The sequence below is a fragment of the Salvia splendens genome, chromosome 3, assembly GCF_004379255.2.
Source record: "Salvia splendens isolate huo1 chromosome 3, SspV2, whole genome shotgun sequence".
NCBI classification, from domain to species: Eukaryota; Viridiplantae; Streptophyta; class Magnoliopsida; order Lamiales; family Lamiaceae; genus Salvia; species Salvia splendens.
The window spans coordinates 39,690,446-39,714,307 of record NC_056034.1 but is presented as its reverse complement, the minus strand read 5'-3'; the positions used below and the strand labels follow the sequence as shown (position 1 = coordinate 39,714,307).

General features: G+C 36.3%; 1 protein-coding gene and 2 long non-coding RNA genes across 3 annotated transcripts; 2 read left to right on the top strand and 1 right to left on the bottom strand.

The window, feature by feature from the left end:
* LOC121796014 lies at window positions 1-1,419 on the bottom strand. The gene is made up of 3 exons (XR_006049689.1): window positions 1,162-1,419; window positions 1,005-1,079; window positions 1-63 (listed from the first exon to the last, which is right to left on the bottom strand). It is a non-coding gene; the product is annotated as an uncharacterized LOC121796014 (long non-coding RNA).
* On the top strand, window positions 589-1,170 carry LOC121796012. Its single transcript, XR_006049686.1, has 2 exons — window positions 589-900; window positions 980-1,170. It is a non-coding gene; the product is annotated as an uncharacterized LOC121796012 (long non-coding RNA).
* A 2,029-nt stretch (window positions 1,420-3,448) lies between the features above and the next one.
* Window positions 3,449-5,422, top strand: LOC121796010 (chalcone synthase). Its single transcript, XM_042194700.1, has 2 exons — window positions 3,449-3,697; window positions 4,256-5,422. Exons 1-2 carry the CDS (start codon window positions 3,520-3,522, stop codon window positions 5,248-5,250), a joined length of 1,173 nt encoding a protein of 390 aa, XP_042050634.1. The 5' UTR covers window positions 3,449-3,519; the 3' UTR covers window positions 5,251-5,422.
* The last annotated feature ends 18,440 nt before the right edge of the window (window positions 5,423-23,862 follow it).

Sequence of the window (23,862 nt, the reverse complement as noted above, 5' to 3'; positions counted from 1 at the left end):
AATGCTTAACTCCACAATTAATTTCCTTTCCCTCGATATCACGTCCCGCTTGCAAGGAATCACCTTTAGCATTTTAAATAACACATAAATCAACACAATGAATCAAGTAAATGAATAAGATGCATGCACCCTAATTAAAGTCGTTTGTCTCGTTTCTCGATTTTCGAATATTCAGCGGCCGCATTCCTCCGTTGGCTCCTCGCATTTCCACCACGATGTCGGAATAAGTTCCCAAAATTTATTTAAGCGTATAATTAAATTCTCGCCTTCATTTCCTTAAAAAATATTTATTTCGGATTTAAGATGAAATTATTCGTACTTCAAATTATTCGGGAGCTAATTAAATATTTCCCCACGATTAAATTTTATTATTGACCCAACAATTCAATTAAAAGCCCGAGACTTAATTATATCACCCCGCCCTTATTTCTCCAAACTTAATTAGTGACTCCCAACAAAACCCAAAAACTAAATCAAGACCTCAATTTAATTGTGAGGCCCGATTCTTTTAACCAAGCAAAAGGCCCAATTCCATTTTAAAAACAACACAAAAGCTCAGCATAGTACATCATCTTCTTCACGCCCTTTTACTCCTTCTCTCTCCCTATCTCTCTCTAATTCTTCTTCGCCCGAAATCGGGCAGTTCCTCCCATTTTCCCGGCGCTCCCCACACCGGCGACCGCCACTCCCAACTGAGCTATCCCTGCCGTCGATTCGTCCACCGCCACTGCCTCCGTCATACGCCGCTGCTCCGTCCCCTCCGGGAGACGCTGTCGTCGCTGCCGGGAGACACGACGCCGCTGCTGTCAGCAGCGTCGTCGGCCAGTCTCTCCCACTCCGTTGCCCCGATCTACCCCGAAACAGCCCCGACGCCTCCGATTCCAAACCGGTTCGTTAAAGGTTCAATCTTTATTCGATTTTGTTTTGATTACCATATTGTTAGATTGGTTACAGAGCTTATGAGATGCACGAAATCTAGGTTATTGCAGAAGAAATTGATATACCTTTGGAGATGAGAAATTGCCTAGCAGCAGAAGGAATTGAATTCACGGCAGTTTTGTATTTTTTTTATCCTCAAACTGTGATGTCAAGCAAGAATTGTGGCAGGAGTCAGTAAATTGCGATTTTGTACTCGCAGAATTGAATTTGAAGGGATAATACCTTTAGTTTGATCGAGCAATTGGAACGTAGAAGATTTCTCTATGTTACTTTCCTCCGATTTTGAATATATGAGTTGGTGTTGGGAGTAATATAGAGGAATGGTTGTTAAAGATACGGGAGAGATTTAGGGGTGAGAAGAGTGGGGCGGTTTCAACGTGAGTTGAGGGGAGGAAGAAAATCTCTGCTGAAAAAAATTGAATTAAGGAAATAATGGCTATATTAAAAGTAGCCCAATTGAATAAGAATAAATGGGCTAAAAAAAAGACAAAGATGATAGGCCCAAATATATATAATTTTAGTACATTGATTAAATTGTGGTGTTTTATTATTTTAGTACATTGATTAAATTGTGGTGTTTTATTATTTTAGTACATTGATTAAATTGTGGTGTTTTATTATCTTAGTACTTTGGTGTTATTCCAAGTACATTGTAAACGAACGCCGAAATTTTCCCATCGACGATTCTCGCGTCAATCTCGTCGACAATTTACACCACACAATTAATCAACAACACGATTCAAAACATTCGTCGATCTTTCGATAAAACATATTCATAGATTGTCGAAACAAAACAAGGACGCTTAAAAAAAATACCCCAAAAAGAAAGGAAAAAAGGCGGGCGTTACAATTTCTTTATTAAATTGGTCCCAATGTTGTCTCCTTTTTGTCAAAGTGAATTATAAAAATAGTTTCTGAATAATATAGGAGGCATATTATAGTTTATTATAAAAATAAATTACATTTGAAGTATTTAAACAAATTTTAATTCATTTAGGTATTTTAATACCATTTTCTATTTTTTCTTTCTCATTTAATCCTTTTGATCCTTGAATGAATTGTTGACCTTTTTTAAGTGAACTACACAAATAGTCCCTGAACTTTGAGGTTTGCACGTCAATAGTCTCTGGACTTAAAAATTTTTTTTGATAGATCGCTGGACTAAGATATAATCACATAAGTGGTACTTTTTCCTCTATTCATCCTAGAATTAATTTGTTCATTTTAAATAAAACTAACACTATAAGAAAAAAGATAAATTACCGAAGGTGGACAATCCCTCGATAATTACGGACGAAAGCCACTAAAAAATTTACCAACGTGTAAATAGACGGAAATTTCCGCCAGTAACACCGTTAATGACGTAAAAATAGGAATTACCGAAGAAAATTTATGTCAGTAAAATTAATCATTTTTGTAGTATAATTACATTTGTAAGGTAATTTATTAAATAAAATGGACAAATTCGTAATATTGGGATCCATAAGCTATTATGTTTTGAATCAAAATTATTTAATAAAATAGTTTGGGAAATGGGAATAATTCAATTTCGTGTGTATAATCGGACAAATAGAAATATATATGATAGCCTAGGTATCATGTTTTGAATCAAAATCATTTAACAAAGGAGTTCAGGAATAATTAAAAATGTTTAGTGGTATTTAGTGTTGCCCCCAAAAAATTCATTTTGTATTAATTAATTTAAAACTGGCGTTTTAGTTATTTATTATATTATATTCCATTCGTCCTTCAAAAATATAATCTCTATTATTTTTAATATGTTTGTGAAAAGTATGAACTTATTTTAGAAACTCCTTTAAAAGTGTAGTCAGCGGTCTAAAATTCTAATATGACCATACATCTACATAGTCATAATCATACCTTCCCTATAATAGTAAATTAGCATCCTAATAGTTAGTTAACCGTTCGCATGTAGAAATGGCTAGAAAATATTGCTGATTTATCGATGTAGAAATGACATTTAACTTCAACAACTTTCGGCCAACTTATTAAGTATACCAACGTGGCTAATTCTCAACTTAGTTTATAGTGGCATTTATTAGCTATGTAACAAATTGGCTATTGGCCAAACTGAACTTAGACACTCTTTTTTGGTATTTTCATCGGGGAACCAAATTTATTACTATAAAAATAAAATTATTTTGCATTTTAAAAATAAAGTTATAGAAAATATAACAGTTTTAATAAAATCGTCACTTAACAATTCTTTTTCTCAACCACATAATCTTGCTTTCATATTTTGAAAGGTTTATACACTTGGATTGAAACTAATAGAAGTAGTTAATTATTTATTTAATTCGGTAGAAACCTAATTTGAAGGGATGAATTTGGTACCAAAAATACAAGTCACGTGGATGGTCACGTGCTACATTGACCTTAAGTTGTTACCACTCAACAAGGCGTTACTCCTCCTACACGTGATCCCAGCTACCAAACCACTTAACCCATATTTATATGGCCCCTTAGCCTACTCCTTCCCATAATCAAATTAACAAACTTTCTCCAACACCACTTCACTCTCTCCCACTCCTAAATCACCGCTTTCTCTGGTTAACTAGAATGGTCACCGTGGAAGAGATCCGCCGTGCCCAGCGCGCCGAGGGGCCCGCCACCGTGCTCGCCATCGGCACCGCCACGCCCTCCAATTGCGTCGATCAGAGCACCTATCCGGATTACTACTTCCGCATCACCAACAGCGAGCATATGACCGACCTCAAAGAGAAGTTCAAGCGCATGTGTACGTTTTCCTATTTCCTTCTCTTTTTTTTTTTTATTATTTTGCATTACTTTTTGGCTTAAAAGAATAGAAATTCAGCTATCTGGATGTACTGCGCGTGGTGTGTCAAATCAGTCATAATTATAGAAACCACTTCCTCTCTTCCTGGAATTGTGATTACAATTGCTTGGACACAAACTTGTTCCGGACCACTGAATTTTTACTCGTCGGATAGAATTTAATCAACGTTTCCACTTTTGGCTACTTTTTCGGGTTGTGGAGTACTAAAAACTAACTCAGAAACTTTAGGTAATTTTTCATAATATTCCAATTGTAGTTCTTTCCATTCCAAGAAAAAGATGACGAAATTGCATGAAATGTAGTCATCTTACAACATGCAATGTGTCTTAATCTAAAAACACTCATACGCACTCATGTTTCATCTTTTGCTTCTCAATTTCAAATTTCCGTTACAATCCAAACAAAATCCATAGTCTATATATAATAAATTCCCTTGAAATCTGATTAAATAATTTAGGTAAAAAAAGTTAATTAAATATTTATGTTAATTATGATCAGGCGAGAAGTCGATGATCAAGACGCGGTACATGCACCTGACGGAGGAATACCTTCAGGAGAACCCGAACGTGACGGCGTACATGGCGCCGTCACTGGACGCGCGTCAGGACATCGTGGTGGTGGAGGTCCCGAAGCTAGGCAAGGAAGCCGCCCAGAAAGCCATCAAGGAGTGGGGCCAGCCCAAATCCAAGATCACCCACGTCGTCTTCTGCACCACCAGCGGCGTCGACATGCCCGGCGCCGACTACCAGCTCACGAAGCTACTCGGCCTCCGCCCCTCCGTGAAACGCTTCATGATGTACCAGCAGGGCTGCTTCGCCGGCGGCACCGTCCTCCGTATGGCCAAGGACCTCGCCGAGAACAACGCCGGCGCCAGAGTCCTCGTCGTCTGCTCCGAGATCACCGCCGTCACCTTCCGCGGCCCCAGCGAAGCCCACCTCGACAGCCTCGTCGGCCAGGCTCTCTTCGGCGACGGCGCCGCCGCCGTCATCGTCGGCTCCGACCCCATCGTCAGCGTCGAGCGTCCCTTATTCGAGATGGTCTCCGCCGCCCAGACTATCCTCCCCAACAGCGAGGGAGCAATAGACGGACATCTCCGCGAAGTAGGCCTCACATTCCACCTACTCAAAGACGTCCCAGGGCTCATCTCGAAGAACATCGAGAAGAGCCTGAAGGAGGGCTTCGCCCCCATAGGGATATCGGACTGGAATTCGATTTTCTGGATAGCGCATCCCGGTGGGCCCGCGATTCTGGATGAGGTGGAGAAGAAGCTGGAGCTGAAGCCGGAGAAGATGAGGGCGACGAGGAGCGTGCTGAGTGACTACGGGAACATGTCAAGCGCGTGCGTGCTTTTCATATTGGACGAGATGAGGAAGGCCTCCGCCAAGGAGGGGCTGAGCACGACCGGGGAAGGGCTCGAGTGGGGGGTGCTCTTCGGGTTCGGGCCGGGCCTCACGGTAGAGACGGTCGTGCTGCATAGCGTCAATATTAATTAATTGAAGTGGGGGGATATGCTATGCTAATCTATTCCTACTACAACTATTGTGTTTTTCATTTATTTTTATTAATTGCCTGTTTATCCAAGATTAAAAAAAATGGTATGTCATGTGTGGTTTTTCTTAATATCAATGACGTTGGTGTGGTAATATATATATATATATTTATATATGATAGTTAGCTTTTCTACGGACAATTTGTTGTTTTTTTTTTGTCTCTATGTATGTTTTGCAAGTTTGTGATTTTCCTTTACTAATTAATACTCCTTCCGTTCTAGATAATTTGCCTCACTTTGATCTGACACGGGTTTTTAGAAATGTAATGAAAATAGAGTTGAAAAAGTTAGTGAAACGCGGGTCCTACTTTTATATATTAGTTTTATACTTCCTCCGTCCCATCAGCATTTATTAGTTCGCTCCTTAGATGTTAAAGTATTTCCAACGGCTCGGTTATTTATCTATGTCACATTATTGAGGAGTATTTATCGATAAGAAACTGTTTATAAAATTCTAAAAGAAATAAATTTGACTATTAGGTGAAAAGATCGATATTTTAGGCTTTCGGAACTACTATTTCAATAATTTTAGGATGTAACTAATGAATCAGGGAGAGTTGATCTATGTATTAATTCTAGTTAGTTTGGACGTCCATATTTTTGAGACGTATTGACATATTTAGTGTAATAAACGGGGTTTGGTATTTGAATCATTTATGGTAATACATATAAGAACTTAAAAACGTGACATCAATATCACAAACTTAACAATTTTACTCTATTTCACTTTCAACTAGTAATGAAAATCATGTGTTGCTGTAAACAAAGTGTAAAATTCCTGTGTTCGGGCCCATTTATAGCACGGCAAAAAAATCAACTATCAGCAAAAATATGACACATCGCTAAATTAAAATATACACCTAAATCAACCCAATGCTATGCCTCCTCAATAGACTACATGGAATGGAAAAATGTAATCCCTCGTGCCTTTAATATGTCGAAGAAAAGCTGATGAAAAAAAATTAGTGAATTGTGAGCTCTACTTTCTGAGTAGTCCGTATACAATTAGTTAATTGTACAAGTTTAATTTTTTCTTGGCTGCCCTAGGCAAAATTTTAGATGATGTTTATGTATATAAGTTTAGATAAGATAAAGCTTACGTATATTAGTTTAGATGATGTTTCAATAATTTGAGACATGTAAGATGAATATATCTATTACTCTATTAGTATAAAATTTTGACTCATCTATTATACATATATAAAAGCCGAGTTTTGGCTTCATTTTGAATATATATAAGTTTTTGGCATGAATTTTAATAATTATAAATTTTGGGCCAGTTTGGATATTTATAATAACTAATGAATATTTATGTATAATAAATGCCATGAAATAATTTAGGCTATAAACGGCATAATGAATTTAGACTATAAATAGTAGTTACAAATATTTATGCGTTTTGGAGTGTTTGGAAAGGGACTTTTCATTAATCATCATACTCCATGCTCCCTTCGTTCCATAGTAATGGAAGCGTTTCTTTTCGGCACTAAGATTAAGAAAAATTGTGTTAGGTGAGTTAAGTAAATGGAGAATAAAGTGGAAAATGAAAAAGGTAGAGAGATGAAGAGAGAGAAAAGTAAGAGAGAGTAAAGTAGGTGTGGAAAAATGTGTTGACTTTTACTAAAAAAAGAAATGACTCTATTACTATGAAATGTACCAAAATGACAAAATGACTCTATTACTATGAAACGGATGAAGTATCAATTAGCCACAATATATCTCCCTATACAGATATATATTTCGTAAATTAACATAACATCTATTAATAATTAATTGTATAACTAATATATATAATAAGAATATGAAAATTGGGTATATATATAATATTTTTATTAGCATTAAATTAGCCATTCAAATTTGGTCGACTAATATGGAAAATGGGCATATATATTGCAATCAATTTGTTAGTGACTTTACGAGAATCAAATCATGTAATTTTGATTTAATTAATCATCATAACACATTGATGAATTATATCTTCCTATATATCTGAATAAATTAGTGTGCGATTGTAATTTCTAATTTAACCGCTCCTACTAAATATTTTAAATAACCACTTTAATGGAAATAGATTAAAATTTGTCCTGTTTCTGCCTATAAATATTAACTTTATCAAATCATACACATTACAGAAAATATGAAAATGAAGGAATGAGGGAGAAACAATTCCTTAGAATTGGAGTAGCACTAGTACTAGAGTTCAAGGAAGCTTTTTTCTCCTTCCCTAATAATCGCTTTCGGTATAGTAGTTTTCGATCTTATTATGTTTTATGATTAATTACGTTAAATATATGTAGTTCAAAGATCCTACATAATCTATATTCAATTATATTTCTATTGAATACATTTAGGGCACCCGCAACGCTGTGCCGTTGCGGTTCCTATGCCGTTCCGGCGGAACGGTTCCGCGGCGGCACGCGTTGCGGGGTGCGTTCCGTCGCCGTTCCGTGCCGTCGCCATTCCTATGCCGTGCCGCGTTCCGTTCCGGAGGAACGCGGAACGGAACGTTCCGCCACGCGCCGAGGCGACGTGGCGGCCTCCCATTCGACGCGTGAAGCCCACTCGCTGCCCCGCGAGTGGGCTTCGTCCGGTGACGCAATAATTCATTTTTTTTAAATTCGAATTTAATAAAAAAAAAAAAAAATTGCAACGGTAATGAGACCGTTTTTTTATATCCGTTTTTTATTTTTTATTTATTTATTTACTCTATAAATACTCCTATTTCATACTCATTTCAATCACAAACACACATCTATTCCTCTCTATTTCCACCCCAATTTTCATCTCAAATCAACTATATTTTCCTTCTCCCAAATTTAATCAAACTAATGGATCCTTATGAACAAATGCGTCAAATATTGGAACAATCACTTGAAGAAGATCGACGACGGGAGGCGGAAGAAGCCGCGCCGCCCCAACGACGCTCCCGTACGTACATCCATCGTAACCGGGAGGAAGCCGCCGCAAGGTTAGTACGCGACTACTTCTGCGATAACCCGGTTTGGGGAGATACGTACTTCCGTCGCCGTTTCCGCATGGGGAAACCGTTATTTCTCCACATCGCGAATACTTTGGCAGCCCGGGAAGAGTTCTTCCAGGAAGGGTTCGACGCGGTCGGCCGTCCCAGCCACACGACGCTGCAGAAATGTACTGCAGCAATCCGCCAGCTTGCGACTGGACAAACGGCCGACATGTTCGACGAATACCTCCACATCGGAGACAGCACTGGGCGAATGTGCTTGCTCAAATTCTGCCAAGGCGTCCGGGCAGCCTTCACCGACGAATTTCTCCGAAGGCCAAGCACGACCGATTGTCAGTTCCTGCTCAACCTTCACGAAACAGTGCACGGATTCCCCGGGATGCTCGGCAGCGTCGATTGCATGCACTGGCAATGGAAGAATTGCCCGGTGGCGTGGAAGGGGTCCTACACGAGCGGCCACAAAGGCACCCACCCAACCGTTATACTTGAGGCTGTTGCCGACTACCGCTTTTGGATCTGGCACGCGTACTTCGGGGTCCCCGGGTCGAACAACGACGTAAACGTGATCCACCAGTCCGACCTCTTGACCGAAGTTTTGGATGGTAAAGCGTCGGCCATCAACTTCGTCGCCAACAACCGGCTTTATAAAATGGGGTACTATCTCGCCGATGGCATCTACCTGAAGTGGCCTACCTTCGTGAAGACGTGCAGTGGGTCTGCGAACCCAAAGCAGACTCTTTTTGCGCAGAAGCAGGAGGCTGCTCGCAAGGATGTGGAGAGGGCGTTCGGGGTTCTCCAAGCGCGCTTCAACATCATCAAAGCCCCGGCTCGTACGTGGTTCATGGAAAACATGGTCGACATCATGTATACGTTCATAATCTTGCACAACATGATTGTCCAAGACGAAGGACCCGAGGCGGGAAATTGGTTCGACGACGAATCCCCCGGAAGCTCAACCGCAAGTAGTCCGCCTCGAAGTGGAGCGCATCCGTCTATACAAGAACGGTTATCTATTCGTGCAAGGACACGCGACTCTAGTGCCCACACCCAACTCCAACATGATCTAATTGAGCACATTTGGGCAAATTTTGGCGGATGAAATTATTAAAATTGTGTACTTTTATTTTTTTAGGATTTTAATTGTGTGCTTTTTAATTTTTTACGTTTAAGTTGTAATTTTTTTTAATGTTGTGTGTTTTTTAATAAAGTGTGTTTATTTTTTAAAGTGTGTTTATTTAAATTGAATTGGGTTGGAAATAAAAAAAAATGAAATTGAATGAATAGTAATTTAAGGAACGGTTAAGGAACGGAGGGTTGCAGGTTTCGTTCCTTAGTTAAGGAATGGAGTAAAAAAGTACAGTGGGGCCCTCAAATAGTGGTTTAAGGAACGGTATAGGAACGGTATAGGAACAGCGTTGTGGATGGTCTTATAATCAATAATTTCTTATATATATAAGTGTGACAGAATAGTATTGATTAACCCTCATTGTTTATATAACTGTATGAATTATATACACTATGTGAATTGTGGCATTAGGGGCGATTGTTTACGTATAAAACTAAAGTCATTTCATGTAAGTATGAGATTTGTAGTTTATTTCGAGAACTGATATTGAGTTGTCAACAATTCCTTCTTTTAATTATATATCTAAAAGTTAAAAATAATATGCCTTCTGAGATAATGAAATTTGATGTCTTATCACCAGTTGATTGAGAATAAGGGTGAACATGGGTTGATGCGTAGGCTGCGGCAAAAGTAGATTGCAAGAGAAATGAACAGATGAATGAAGAAGAAGATGTGACATTGTGTTTTTGTTTGGTTAAGATTTCTTTTGTTTATTTAATTTGCAAGTAGTTTGTGCTTAGAGTTTTGAGTGTTGGGCTTGGTTTGGAAATAAATTTTATGCATAATTGTGCAAGCAATTTATCTTATTTCCTAAATGCTAGAGACATTGTGTGAATATTTTGAAATTTGTATCTACATGCTTAATGGTACTTATGAATTCACTATTAATATTGTTACAAAATGTGGTATACATAAATAAAGTAGTTACTGGAAGCTTTTAATTATTTTATAAATACTGCAACTTTCGTACAATTATCTTAAATATGTTTAGCACTTGATTAATTTCTAAATTTGTTTAATTTTATGTTTTGGGATTACATATTTAAATTGTTTTATATGTTTATGATTTTTAATCCTTAGTTGTATTTGATTTTAAGTAATTAATTCAAAATATAAATCTAAAAATCTAAAGTGATAAAATTAAACTGATCTGTGCATCGAACAGGAGTAGACACTAGTTGTTATAACTTATAAGCTAGCCTACGTAGCCAGTCTAGAACTTGTCAAATAAGTTAGCTCACTTATCAACAGTTAACCAATTTACTCACATCCGATAACTTATCAATTGGACATATAATTATTTGTATGGAATGTGGTGGCTTAACTACTGTATTGTTATGAAAAATATTAGGTAATCGATTAGAACTTGGTCAATGTTAGTTCAAGCTAGAAGTATGAGACAAGTAGTAGTATGAGGTGCAACATGTGATGACGCTTCAATTGAACTGAACGAAGGATATATTACTAGTACTATTTTTTTTAAAATACCCCTCTTTTTTTTGCAAAAAGGGCTGGACCGGGGGTAATGTTAAATTAGAATATTCTATTGACAGGGACTTGGTATTTTATTTTATTTTAGAGGGAAGCTGATAACCTCTTTGTATAATTAGTTAGTTATTTTATGTTTTATTATTTAGTTGTTATGATTTGATTTACTTTCTCTAGTGTTAGAATTTGATTTGTTTTCCTAGTTTATAGTAGAGAGAATTCAAGTATTGTATACGCCATTAGTCCGATCCTTTGTCGGAACTACCCGTAATAACGAACTTGCAAAATGGATTTGTTTATCATAAAGAGATTGGTCGTCCCTGACCCTGCTTCACCTTAATTGTTATTTGAACAAGTAAAAGTTACTACACATATTATAAATATGTGTTGAGTCTTTTATTATTATTAAGCCGAATGAAGAATTAAATTATTAATCTCATTCTTTCAATCTGGCGTGAAATGCCCCCTAGCACTTCAACTATGGTTGTTCTCTCTTTCTTTCTCTATACTTCAACTAGGGTTGTTATCTCTTTCCCTCTCTACAAATTCACTCAAATAATTCCTCGGATAGGTAAAATCCTATCAAATTGGTGCTTTCATTAGGTTCTCATCCTCTAATTGATTTACTTTCTACCACCATATCCGTCTGCCTATCAGACTTCCCTCATCCTCCTGCTCGATTTTCTGGTGTTAACCCCGTGAGATGGATTTTGGATATTCAAGAATATTTTGACTATCACTTGTTCTCTGATGCCGATCGTTTGTTCTCTGTGAGGTTTTTTTTACCATCCAGCATCCGTATGGCTCTACGAATTTCGACGCTCAAATCCTAATTGCTCATGTCAAGAATTTCTGGATGTTGTTTATCATAACTTTGATGAGGATGCAATTTACTTCGCCGAGTGATGCACTATCTTTTAGCACTAAAACTACATGCAAGTATACAAGGCAGAAATAGTATAGCTAAAGGTGAGTGCAGGGATTTCGAACACTATGAATATAATTGCAACTGTCTATCATGTACTAAGCGTCAAATACTATATAGAGAAACAAGAGTTTTGGTTTAACTAAACAAAAATAAAGCAAATAAAATAAAGCAAGTAAATTAGACAAATAGTGGAATTCCAAGAATAGTGGTTTCACAATTATGGTTACACAAAACACAGGTATGATACCATAGCACAGTTTATACTTCACTAGAACGAGTCACACAAGTTTTGCTCATGCGGCACAAGCGTAGATTATATACACCATGGGCTTCAATCCTAGATTTGTAACTCCCAAAAGCTCGTAAGACCCTCAAGATGTCCTCACTCTCAATTAAAAGTGCTATTTTAAAGGAAGCTAATTGTAGTGTCAACTATGCCGTTCTAACTCGCCAACCTCCTCTCACGATTATATAGCAAGTCAATAGATCATCATAGAATGTGTCACTCAAACGTGAAGCAATTATCCAGAACTTAGAATAGAAACGAAGTAATGAACAAAACGGATACCAAAAACTGGAATTATATAAACCAATAAAAGTTATTATCACATCCAAAGAAGTCTTATAGTTTAGCTACTCATAGACGAATAGCAAAAACTACAAATTAAAGTACAAGATATAAACAAAAAGCAAACAAAACTCAAGGATGAATTGTTGTGCAATCTTTAGTCTTCTCTTGCCTTGCTCCAATCTCCAAGAATGGTGATAGAATGATGGATGAAGGAATTAGGGTTGGAGAATGGAGGGAGGAGCCATGAAGACTCCCCTTTTGGGGGCTATGAATTGGTGAATATTGCTCCATGAATTAGGTTATGACGTATATATAGACTTGAAAAGAACTTAAACTTGGTAAAAAGTTTCCTCGAAGCAATAGCAAATATGGAATTTTCGTGCCCCATAGGTTAAGGAAAAATTTTGCCTTCACAAGGTAATGTCTTCTTTCCTTCCTTGAATTTCCGCCCAAAATTCTGCATTTGACAACTTTGCGCGACTTTGGTAGAATGACCATAACTTTCTCCACAGAACAACGATTGAGATGATCAAGGTACCAACGCGAATTTATTTCAAAGATGAAGAGAATGGTATGTAGCACGCCCTGATCAGACTTCAGAATCACCGGCAGAATGGATTTGAACTGGGACTACCGCGCGCGAATAGGCCCAGCGGCTGCTGGCATAGGCCCAGCTGCCGCTAGAGAGATTCAGAACGTTCTGGACTGGTTTTCACCAACCGCTGGCATGCGCCAGTTGCCCGCTGGGTTGCCTTCTGCTTCAGCTTCCAAATTTTGACCTTTTTATGCCCTTTTTTTAGCTCTATTTTGCACATTTCTCACAAAACACGTCAAAATACAAAAATGGGTAAAATATGCAAATAATGGACATGTAATGCAATTTGACACTCAAAACGGACCAAATAATGGCCTTAAAATAGTGCAAAATCCGAGTATATCACCGAGACGAATAACCTCCTCAACAAAATAATGGAGGCAGTTGCATATTTAGAAAAAAAATAGAGACCATGACTAAAAAAGGAGACCACATCTGATTCTATGGTCGAGACTGTTGCAAAAAATGATGATGACTCAACAACAAATGTCAAGTTTGATCCTATCATCGAAGAGACAGAAAAAGATGATCACCAATCGCCTCAAGCGCTGGATGAGACAATGGCTTTGGTGGAAACTAAATTTTATCCACAATCTCATAGCCCAAAAATCAAGGTTGTCGTCATTGGTTATGTCGCTGAAGAGATCTCATGCTCGAAGACGGTTTCTACATCATTTGTTGGGGTCCCAAGCGATACAGCTTTATTTGGAAACGGAGATCTAAACAAAGACAACGAGATGGAAGATCATTTTTTTAACTTCCACCTTGAGGGCAAGGTGCTTTTCAACGGTGGGGGAGTTGATAGGGACCTGATATTTTATTTTATTCAGGAAGAGAGCTGATAATATCTCGTATAATTAGTTAGCTTATTTTATGTTTTATTATTTAGTTGTTATGATTTAATTTACTTTTCCTAGTGGTTAAGATTTAATTTGCTTTCCTAGTATATTGGAGATCTTTTCGTACCACACATATTATAAATATGTGTGGAGTCTTTTAATTAAGCAGAATGAAGAATTAAATTATTAATCTCATTCTCTCAATCTAGCTTGAAACACCCCTAGAACATCAACTAGGGTTATTCTCCTTTTTCTATGGACAAATTCACTCAAATAATTCCTTCCATCCACAACTAGAACATCAACTAGGGTTATTCTCCTTTTTCTATGGACAAATTCACTCAAATAATTCCTTCCATCCACAGGTAAAAGCCTATCATCTATACAATTTTGAGTATTGGACTGGCACTCTTCCTTTGTTAAAAATCTACATTGTTACATCCAGTGGCGGATCCAGGATCCGGAAATGGAGGGGGCGGAATATATAGTATTAGCTTGGTTTAGTGCGGACATGGCTATTTTTTTTATTGTTCGGGGCGACGCCGGAGGCAAACGGAGGGGGCGGACATGGTAAATTTACATCCCGATAAGGGAAAAATAGTCGCACGGAGGGGGCGACCGCCCCCTCCTGCCCCCCCTAGATCCGCCACTGGTTACATCTGAGTGGAAATATGACATATTTTTCGATGTAGTAATATCTATCCATAACATATATTCCAAGAGGACACATTAATTCAAAAATGATTGGCAATTTTGAATAACACTATGTACATTCATGTATATTGTCAATATTATCCTTACATAAGATTAGAGTGTGTATGCCGCGGATCAATAAAAACATTAAATAGTGGTACATTTTCAAATACCATAAATTAATCAACTTTGCAAAAAAAATGCTTAGTTGTCTCTTACTCCCTATAATTATAGATATTATTAAAATAAGAGATATGCGTAACAGTTTGTCACGCAACACAACAGTATACCGGTTTGAGTGTACATAAGTTGAAACCTGCAGGTTAAGTTTTATTAGAGCATCTCCAATAGGTTAGGACGTTAAATAGCCCTCAAATAGCCTTCACACTGCCACATCATCAGCACTACAATTCTCCTGCCACATCAGCTTGCCACATCAACTGGACATCAAATAGCCCTCACATAGCCTTCACACTACCTATCCACATCACTAATAACAATTATATAATTTAATTTACACTCGTATCAACATACGGAATTTAATTTACGAGACAAATACGGAAAATGCGAATAATAATACTCCCTCCGTCCCGCACTACTCGCACGTATTTCCTTTTTGGGCGTCCCAAGTTACTTGCACTCTTTCCATTTTAGTAAAAATTTTCACCTATAGCCGTCATTTTTGACTTTCCTATACACTCATTCCTTAATCTCCGTGCCGAAAAGGAAATGAGCGAGTAGCTCGGGACGGAGGGAGTATTAAAATTTAAAAAGTACATTAATTTTTTAAAAAAAGTACAATAATTAAAAAAAATTACATTTAAAAAATTACATAAATTTGCATAAAAACTAACGCCTTGCAATCCTCCGCGCCCACAACTCTTCAACTAAATCCTTTTGCAGTCGAAATGAGGTTCAACGCGCGTATATATAGTGTTTTCGAAAAATAAAAAAAAAATTTAAATCCAACGCCGGTTTGGCGCCGATCCGGGACGCACAATGGCGCCCGTGAGGATCGGCGTCGGAACCGGCGTCAGCGCGGGAATCGGCATGGCGACGCCGATTTTGACGCCGATTTCACCGACGCCGGTTCCAATGGTTCGGCGTCAAACCGGCGTCGGCGAAAAATCGGCGTCGCGGTGGTGACGCCGGTTATTGGAGATGCTCTTATAGAAAACGATAAGCTTAGTTTATCGTAATTCGAAAAATAACTTAAAAACTTTCATGCAATTTCCAAAAAATAACTTAAACTATCATTTATTTTAAAGAAATTTTTGTAGAAAGTTGAACCCGTGGCAATACATGGATGGTGAGTTGACATCGAAAAGCAAAATCAACATAAAGCATTGATTTTACTAATACAGTAATGTGTATCACATGAAGATTACTCCCTCCGTCCAAGATTTAAAAAATCATTTCACTCGACATTAATTTTAAGAAATTATTTAACTTTATAAAGAAAAGTAAAAGAAAAAAAGTGAGTGAAATGTGAAACTTATTTAAATTATTAATTTTATATTAAATTATTAATATAAAAAATTAGTGGAATATGAAATTTGCATACTAAAAATGAAATACATTAAATAGTTTTAAATGGTGGGCGGAGAGAGTAATACGTTTAAACATCTATATTGCACAACGTGGCAATATATATATCACTAAACCCAACAACCCTGATTTGTCGTTTTCTGTTTTCTTAACTTTTATTGGCCGCAGGAATAATTACATGCATGAAATCATAGTACTAATTAAATTTTGATTGTGTTTCGATTAAATTTTGATTGTGTTTCGATTAAATTTTAATTTTATTATTTAATGTTAAAAAATAAAATTACAATCAAAATTAAATTTAGTTACAAGTTATTTTAATAATTAATTTTATATTTTAATTTCACAATTAATATATTTAAGAATTTCATAGTACTATTTTTATTTCAAAATTTTATTTTTTAAAAGTTTAAGAGAAAGAGAAAAATGACAACATGATTGAAAAGGTAAAGTAAAAAAATATCATTTCAGTCATTCAAATTATAAGAAAATATCATATCAAATATTATAGATAGATATTAGATAGAGAAAATATCATGTCTAGTATCTAGATATCTCATTTTTACAAAAGTCTAAAAATGCCCTTTATGCCTTGATGGACATTTTTGGTGCAAATTATTATGAATAGTGATAAAGTACCACAAATGTAATTATACTTTAGTCCAAAGTCTACGCACAATATTTTTAAGAGTGAACTATATAAATGGTTCCTGATATTTCACTTTTTGCTCATAAATGATAACTGATCTGTTTTTTATATTCAATCTTGTAAAATTAAAATAAACGAGGAGAGATCATAAGAATATATAGGTGAAATAAAGTGTATTTTGTCAAATGGCAGTATTAAAACTAATCGAACTTTAGGTTATATTTTGTCATATCCTAAGAAAAGAACTTAGTCCTAGTCTGTCCTCCCTCCGTTCTATGTTAACATAGACATTTTTTTGGGCACAAAGTTAAAGAATAGTGTTTTAAATTGATGATGAATAAAGTAAGAGAGATGAGGAGAAGATAAAATAAGAGAAAATATTATCTTTTGCAAAAAATAGAAATGACTTAGTTATGTTGTAACTTCTTAAAATAGAAAAATGACTCTATTAACATGGAACGGAGTGAGTACTATATATTCATATTTGTCAATATATATTACATAATTGGTACTCCCTCCGTCCCAAGGAAAATGATCCATTCCTTGAGCGACAAGAATTTATGCAACTTTATTTTGTATATGAAGTGGAGAGAGTAAAGTAAGAGAGACGAAATAAAGTAGAGAGAAAGGTATTTTCGTTTTTAGTAATGGGTCATCTTGGTGGGGACAAACTTAAAAGAAAAACGAGTCATTTTCAATGGGACGGATGAAGTACTATATATTTTTACATATTAGTTTTATAAAAATTGTAAATAACATGAGTTAGTGAGATGTGGGATGATATTTATTGGGGTCTGTCCACATAAGAAAATACTACTCCCTCCGTCCCAGATAAGATGACACATTTTTTAGTCGCCGCGTGATTTTAAGAGTTGTTGGTTAATGTAGTTAATTGGAGGGAAAAAGAATGAGTGTAAGTATTAAATGGAGAGAGAAAGATAGTTGAATATATAATTGGAGTGAAAAAAAATAGTTGGGTGTATTATTTGGAGAGAGAAAATTGTCATAAATAGAAATGTGTCATCTATGTTGGGACAAATTAAAAATGAAAGTTTGTCATCTTAGTTGGGACAGGGGGAGTATGAGATACTCGCTTCTGTCCCTCAATAGAAGTCATATTTTGTTTGAGCAAGAGTTTTAAGAAATGTAAAGAAAAGTGAGTTGAATAAGTTAGTGAAACGTGAGTCCCACTTACATAGATTAGTTTTATAACAAAATATGAGTGAAATAAGTTAGTAGAATGTGATGTCTACTTACTATTTGTGATAAAAGTAAAATATGACTCTTATTGTGAGACGAATGGAAATTAAAAAATAGGAGTCTTGTTATGGGACGTATGGTAGTATTTATCAAGCACATGAAAGAATACTTCTTTAGTATGTCTATACATATCTGATTTTGATATTTTGGCCCATTTATTCTTACATATTTTATTTTATTTTACTATATATAGTGAATATATATCACATTTTATTAATTATTTTATAAATAGTATTTTATATAAATAATATCTAAAAATGAGATATCTCTTTCCACACAAATTCTTGAATGTAAGAAATCTATTGGGAGACTATTATTTAGCACATAACCAATGTGACGCCCCGACAATTCGTTCATTTCTTTTAAGATAAATCGGGTTATTAGCTTAAGTTAATTTTCATTTAGAGGACGTGTGATCATAGGATTCTCGTTATCATCCCGACTTTTGGAATTATAAGTACTCGATTCGGAGGATGAAGAGTAAGAATATTGGATGCAAAAGAAAAATTTTAGACAAGGGCTTGCTTGGAGAAAATGGAATTCAAGGAGTATTATTTCAAGAAATGAAAATGCAATAGTACATGCTTACATAAGGAGAGATTCTTTACAAGCACAAAAGAAATATACACACAAGCTACTCTTTTACAATGATACAAGGTTTTGACTTGACTTTTAACTACTTTGGGGAAATAACCAATAAAAATGACATGAGCAAAATCTTCCTCTCCGTTCTTCTCGATCTTGGACAGCCACAAGGCTCCAAAATGACACCAAGGAAACCTGCAATGTTGCACAAAAAGGTTAGAATGGAATCTCATAAGTAAAAGGGGAATGGGAAGCAAGCCCAAACAAGAGAGCTAAGGCGGAATAGAGCAACCAAGTGGCTGTAGTTAGAGCTGTAAGATCAGTCATATTCTGTCCTATTTCAACTTTCATCATATGAGAATCAAAACCAGACTGCCACAAGAAGGGAGGCTCAACCACAAGCCCAAAATAGAAGAGTAGAGTTCCCATTTATCGAGGCTCAAGGACCCCGCCAAGAGAGGGAATCTATTTCCTAGAATTTCACCAAATAGGCAACAACAATTAAATTAACACATAGTAGAGATAAGCTAGCAGCCCCAAAATAGGAGACTTTGCCCCCAAGTTTCAAACACAAGAGGCCAAGGTTGACGCCTATATAAGGCTGCCTCCCCACCCCTTTTTCCTCCACCACTTTGACACCCCAAAATTTCACAAACATAAAAAAAAATTGAGCGACGAGGGCGAGGAGCAATACGAAGGAACAGCCGCACAAACCGAGGATTCACCAAGTGAGGTAATTCCCTCAACAACACCCTCTGCATCATGATAGGCAGCCAAGTGCATAGCTCCAAGAACATAGATTATCACTAAGAAAATCACAGACAACTCAAGGACTTAGGAACTTAAAATTTGCCACAAAGCCTTAGCATAGATACTGCAATGATCGAGTTCAAACGCCAAAATCTCAATTACACATAGCTACTGCCCAACTCACAATAAAACAAGAGCAAGCATAGTAAACGTGTAACGACAACAATGAGACAACGGGGAAAGGGGAATGTGACTTAGCTTTAGGCAGCGACGGAGCCCTGAAGATCGCCACACGAACCCCGCAAGGCAGTAACGACTAACCCACCAGGCAGCGGGCATCGACGAGACGGAGGCGGCGCAAAGCAGCCGCTCTTCTCGCTGAGGCTGGCGGCGTAGCCTCCCCACGCGTTGAAGAGGGCCGGAGGAAGCGCTTGCAGTCGTGAGGAAGGCGACGCCCCCTCTACTCCGACGGCGCGGATCTGCCAAGCTCCGGTGGGGTGCGGCGCTGACAGCAACACCGTATCAATGCCGCGGTAAGACGTTGCCTCAGCTCTCCGATGTGGGGAGTTCAGACCGAAATTGGGAAGGATGAGGAAGAAGGATCGGAGGAGATGGAGGGGGGACGGAGCCGGCGAGCTCCGGCGACGCCAGAGAGGAGGCGAACTCGCCGGAGAGGGTGAGAAATGGAAAGGAGGCGTCGCTACTTCTTGAAATCCAATTAGGGATTTGAATAAAAAAAAAGTGGGGAGAGGGAGAGAAAGAAGCACCGATGGGTTGAAGGAGGAGAAATTAGGCCTGCTCCCATTCCACTCGTTTTTTTTTATTTTGCTGGGCCAGTAAGCAAGTTATGGTTGGGCCAAAAAGGAATTAGTCCTACACATGAGCTAGAATTAAAGGAATGGGCTTGGTTAATTGCTACTGGGCTACAATTTAATTAATTAGTTGGGACCGAGAATTTCTTCGTCGGGCTCGGAAGTTTATTCGGTCGAGACGGAATTTATTTAAGGATCTAAGCTTGGAGCTCGAAGGTGGAGTTAATTAATTCCTAAAAAAAAGAGAGAGAGGGGGAAATTATCAAGTTCCCGGAATTTAGAAATATTAAAGTTTGAGACGCGAAGGGCTGACCGGCGTCGCCCCGCGACGCCATGGGCGGCCTTAAGAAAAATCCTATAAAAGCCGAGACTAAGACGTAAGTGCTATCCTATAGGATGCATGCATTCTTTTATCAGGAAAAATAGTTCAAGTACTAATTAGCGTGCTACGCTATTTATTTTCAAAGGATAAATTATTCAAGGGCAAGTGAGGCCATACGAGAGTTGTTAATTGGAGATAAGCGTATCAAGTGGGCTTTCTTTTAATATCCAACACTATAGTGTGGATATAAAGTAAATGTTTTGAAGTTATGAAATACATTTTTCTCAAAAATGGATATGCGATCATTTTAAAGTTGTTGTCATGCCATAAAATGTTTGTTTTCGAGACCTGTCTGTTAGAGATATATGTTTGTTGGTTTTGGCTACGCCAAAACGTTACGATTTGGAATATAGCGCACAAGAGTCGTGAGCCATCCTAGAGAGGTTGGCCGGCGAGGGTACTGTTGAAGGTGGCCACCTTCACGGTACACTAGATTCTCAGACATGACAGGATACACCAAGAACTTAGACTGCAGTCGGACTTTTAAGATCATAAAAGAATTTAGTATGCTCAGGCCTTTTTAAGAAAAACCCCCGTGTGATACTGTTGATGGATGACAACTTATATATGTATGTTTTGTTTTCGGCACGTGTCCACTGAGTACTCCCGTACTCAGCCCTGCATGTATTTATAAATGTGCAGGTTGAACGTCAAGAGGATGAATATTGTTCGGAGTCGATGCTATTAAATAATCAAGTGGATTTCTCTACGATTCGTGTCTTCATACACGAAGTCGTTCATTAAGGACCTATTCCGTTGTACTTTTGTCAAGTGAGAATTTCAAAGTCCCACCTTCGAACTTTGATTTAGTTGATATGATGAATTATCCTATTTTGAGATCTTGTAATCAAATACTTGGCTTCTAATTTGTAGTATCAATCGATTGGCCTTTCGGCAAGTCCCTTGAGTTCTTTACTCGTTTCGTTAATTCCGCTTATTAATAACGGATTTTCCGCTGTTGCTATCATTAGCAAAGTGCGGTCGTGACAACCAATCACATGGAAAGCCACTAAAGTAGTTAATTTTGTTTTGTGACAACTACACAATTAAATTAGCATAATGAGTTTCACGTCCAGGACTGATGGCCTAACTAATTTCCAAACAATGGTCGATACGATTAATTAGTTTGGTGGAATATCAGTTAAATCTAATAAATGCTATTCTTCATAGAACATTTTTTTTTCTTATAATGGCATCAATTCATCCTATGATCCTATCATTATAAAATTGGATATTAATTAGTTTTGCGGAATGTCAGTAAATATATTATTATAAAATTGGATATTAAATGCTATTCTTTATGGTTGTACAATTTTCTTCTTCTTCTAATGGCGTTAATTAATTAACCCTATATATTATTATAAATTGTAATGGTCAACTAGAATTGGTATTTCAAGAATTAATGGTCAAGTAACGATATGGAATTGGTATTTAGTTAGACATTGTAGAAATTTTATGTGACATTAATTTTATTTTAAATTAAAATATACACATTTTACTGCTACGCGATGTCGAATTGACAAAAGGGAATGTACTACTTGTCTAACGTTAATATAACTAGTATCACACTCGTGCGATGCACGAATTGATTTAATTTCATAAAATAAATTTATATTTAAATTTAATTATTTTTAAATCCAATACAACTATATTATCTAAGAATTAAAAATCACAAATATGTAAAATAATTTAAATGTACAACCCCAAAACATTAAATTTAACAAATTTAGAAATCAACCAAGTGCATATACATATTTAAGATAATGGTATTGAATCTGCATTATTTATAAAATTATTCAAAGTTCCAATGACCAATTTTTTTTCTATATCACAAAACAACAACCATAATTTTATATTTTATTAATGATAGTTGTTTGTCTTCCTTTGTAATAATATATAGATTGAATAGGATAAAAATACATAAACAACAAAGAATTATATGAAACTTAATATAGAATATAACACACATAAAAGAGGGAATACAATTTTTGATTATTGGAATCGGTATTTATAGAAGATTTTTGTACTATATGATATTTTTGATGACTTTTAGCGAGCTAAATGACATTTATCGTAAATTAAATTAATAATAAGTGTGTCATAATTGAGTTGGCCTTTCAATATAATAACTGCAATAATTAGATGTCCATTAATCAATAATTAATTTTCAATCATGGAAAACGGTTCAATTCATACCAATTACTCCAAAAAGGTTCATTAATCAATAAATAATTTTCAATCATGTAAAAAGGCTTAATTTATACCAATTACACTAAAAATTTTACCGAAATTAAATTGGTTCAAATTGAAAGGCATTTTAATGATTGTACTTATTATAAAATAAACCCTAATTGTAAACAATTTAATACTATGTTGCATATGACGGTTACTGAAATTAAAATTTAATAATTTTCTTAATTGCATTTACATCCCTGGTATAAAATAGTTATTCAAAACTCTCCAAAACTCGCATTTTATATTTTACTAGTATCACGCCCGTGCTATGCACGGGTCATTTTAATTTCTTCATATTTATTTCATTATGCGAAATAAAATTTGTGAAATGATAAACAAAAGAATATTCGACATCCTCTTACTTTGGATTATACTTTTTCAATCACATTAACCCCACATGCGTTTAAATGCTAACTTTTCTTTAAAATGTCAATACGATTACATTAAAATTTCAACACATATTTGTGTTGACATTTTAATAAATTGTCTTGACATTTCAATATTAGACTTAAAATTAAAACACTTTTTAATTATGTGAAAATATGAATTAACCGTTGAGTTATAACTGCAGGAGCAAGTTTACGTTGTAATAATTTAAGATTGCACTGGTTAGACACTTCCTAGTCGATCTTCATTTCATTGCAATATAGTGACCCTATACACTAAAAACCCAAACCTTGAAACTTAAAGCCTAAACCCTTAACTTTAAAATATACTCATCATGACCAACAAATGAGCCAAATATCAATAAAATTCTCCCTCCCTCCCAGTTCAATTTTACTTTGTTGATCATTTATTCTATTTTGGAGATTTTAGATCTGTATTCGGTATCTTACATTGCGTCGGCCTTTATAGCTTTATACCATAAACTATAAACCTACTAAAGCATAATATGATTGAATCAATACAGTAATACTATAATCTACGACTCAAATGAACCAAATAATCAACCATCTATTCTCACCCTAAAGAAGAATCCAATGCCTCCATGGTAATTGCCAAAAAAAAATCACCATCACCACTCATCCTATCCTCCCTTCCGATTTCTAAATATCAAAATATGCCTAATCAATTTCAGTAGGATTCTCTACTACCAATATGGCCGCTTCACACAA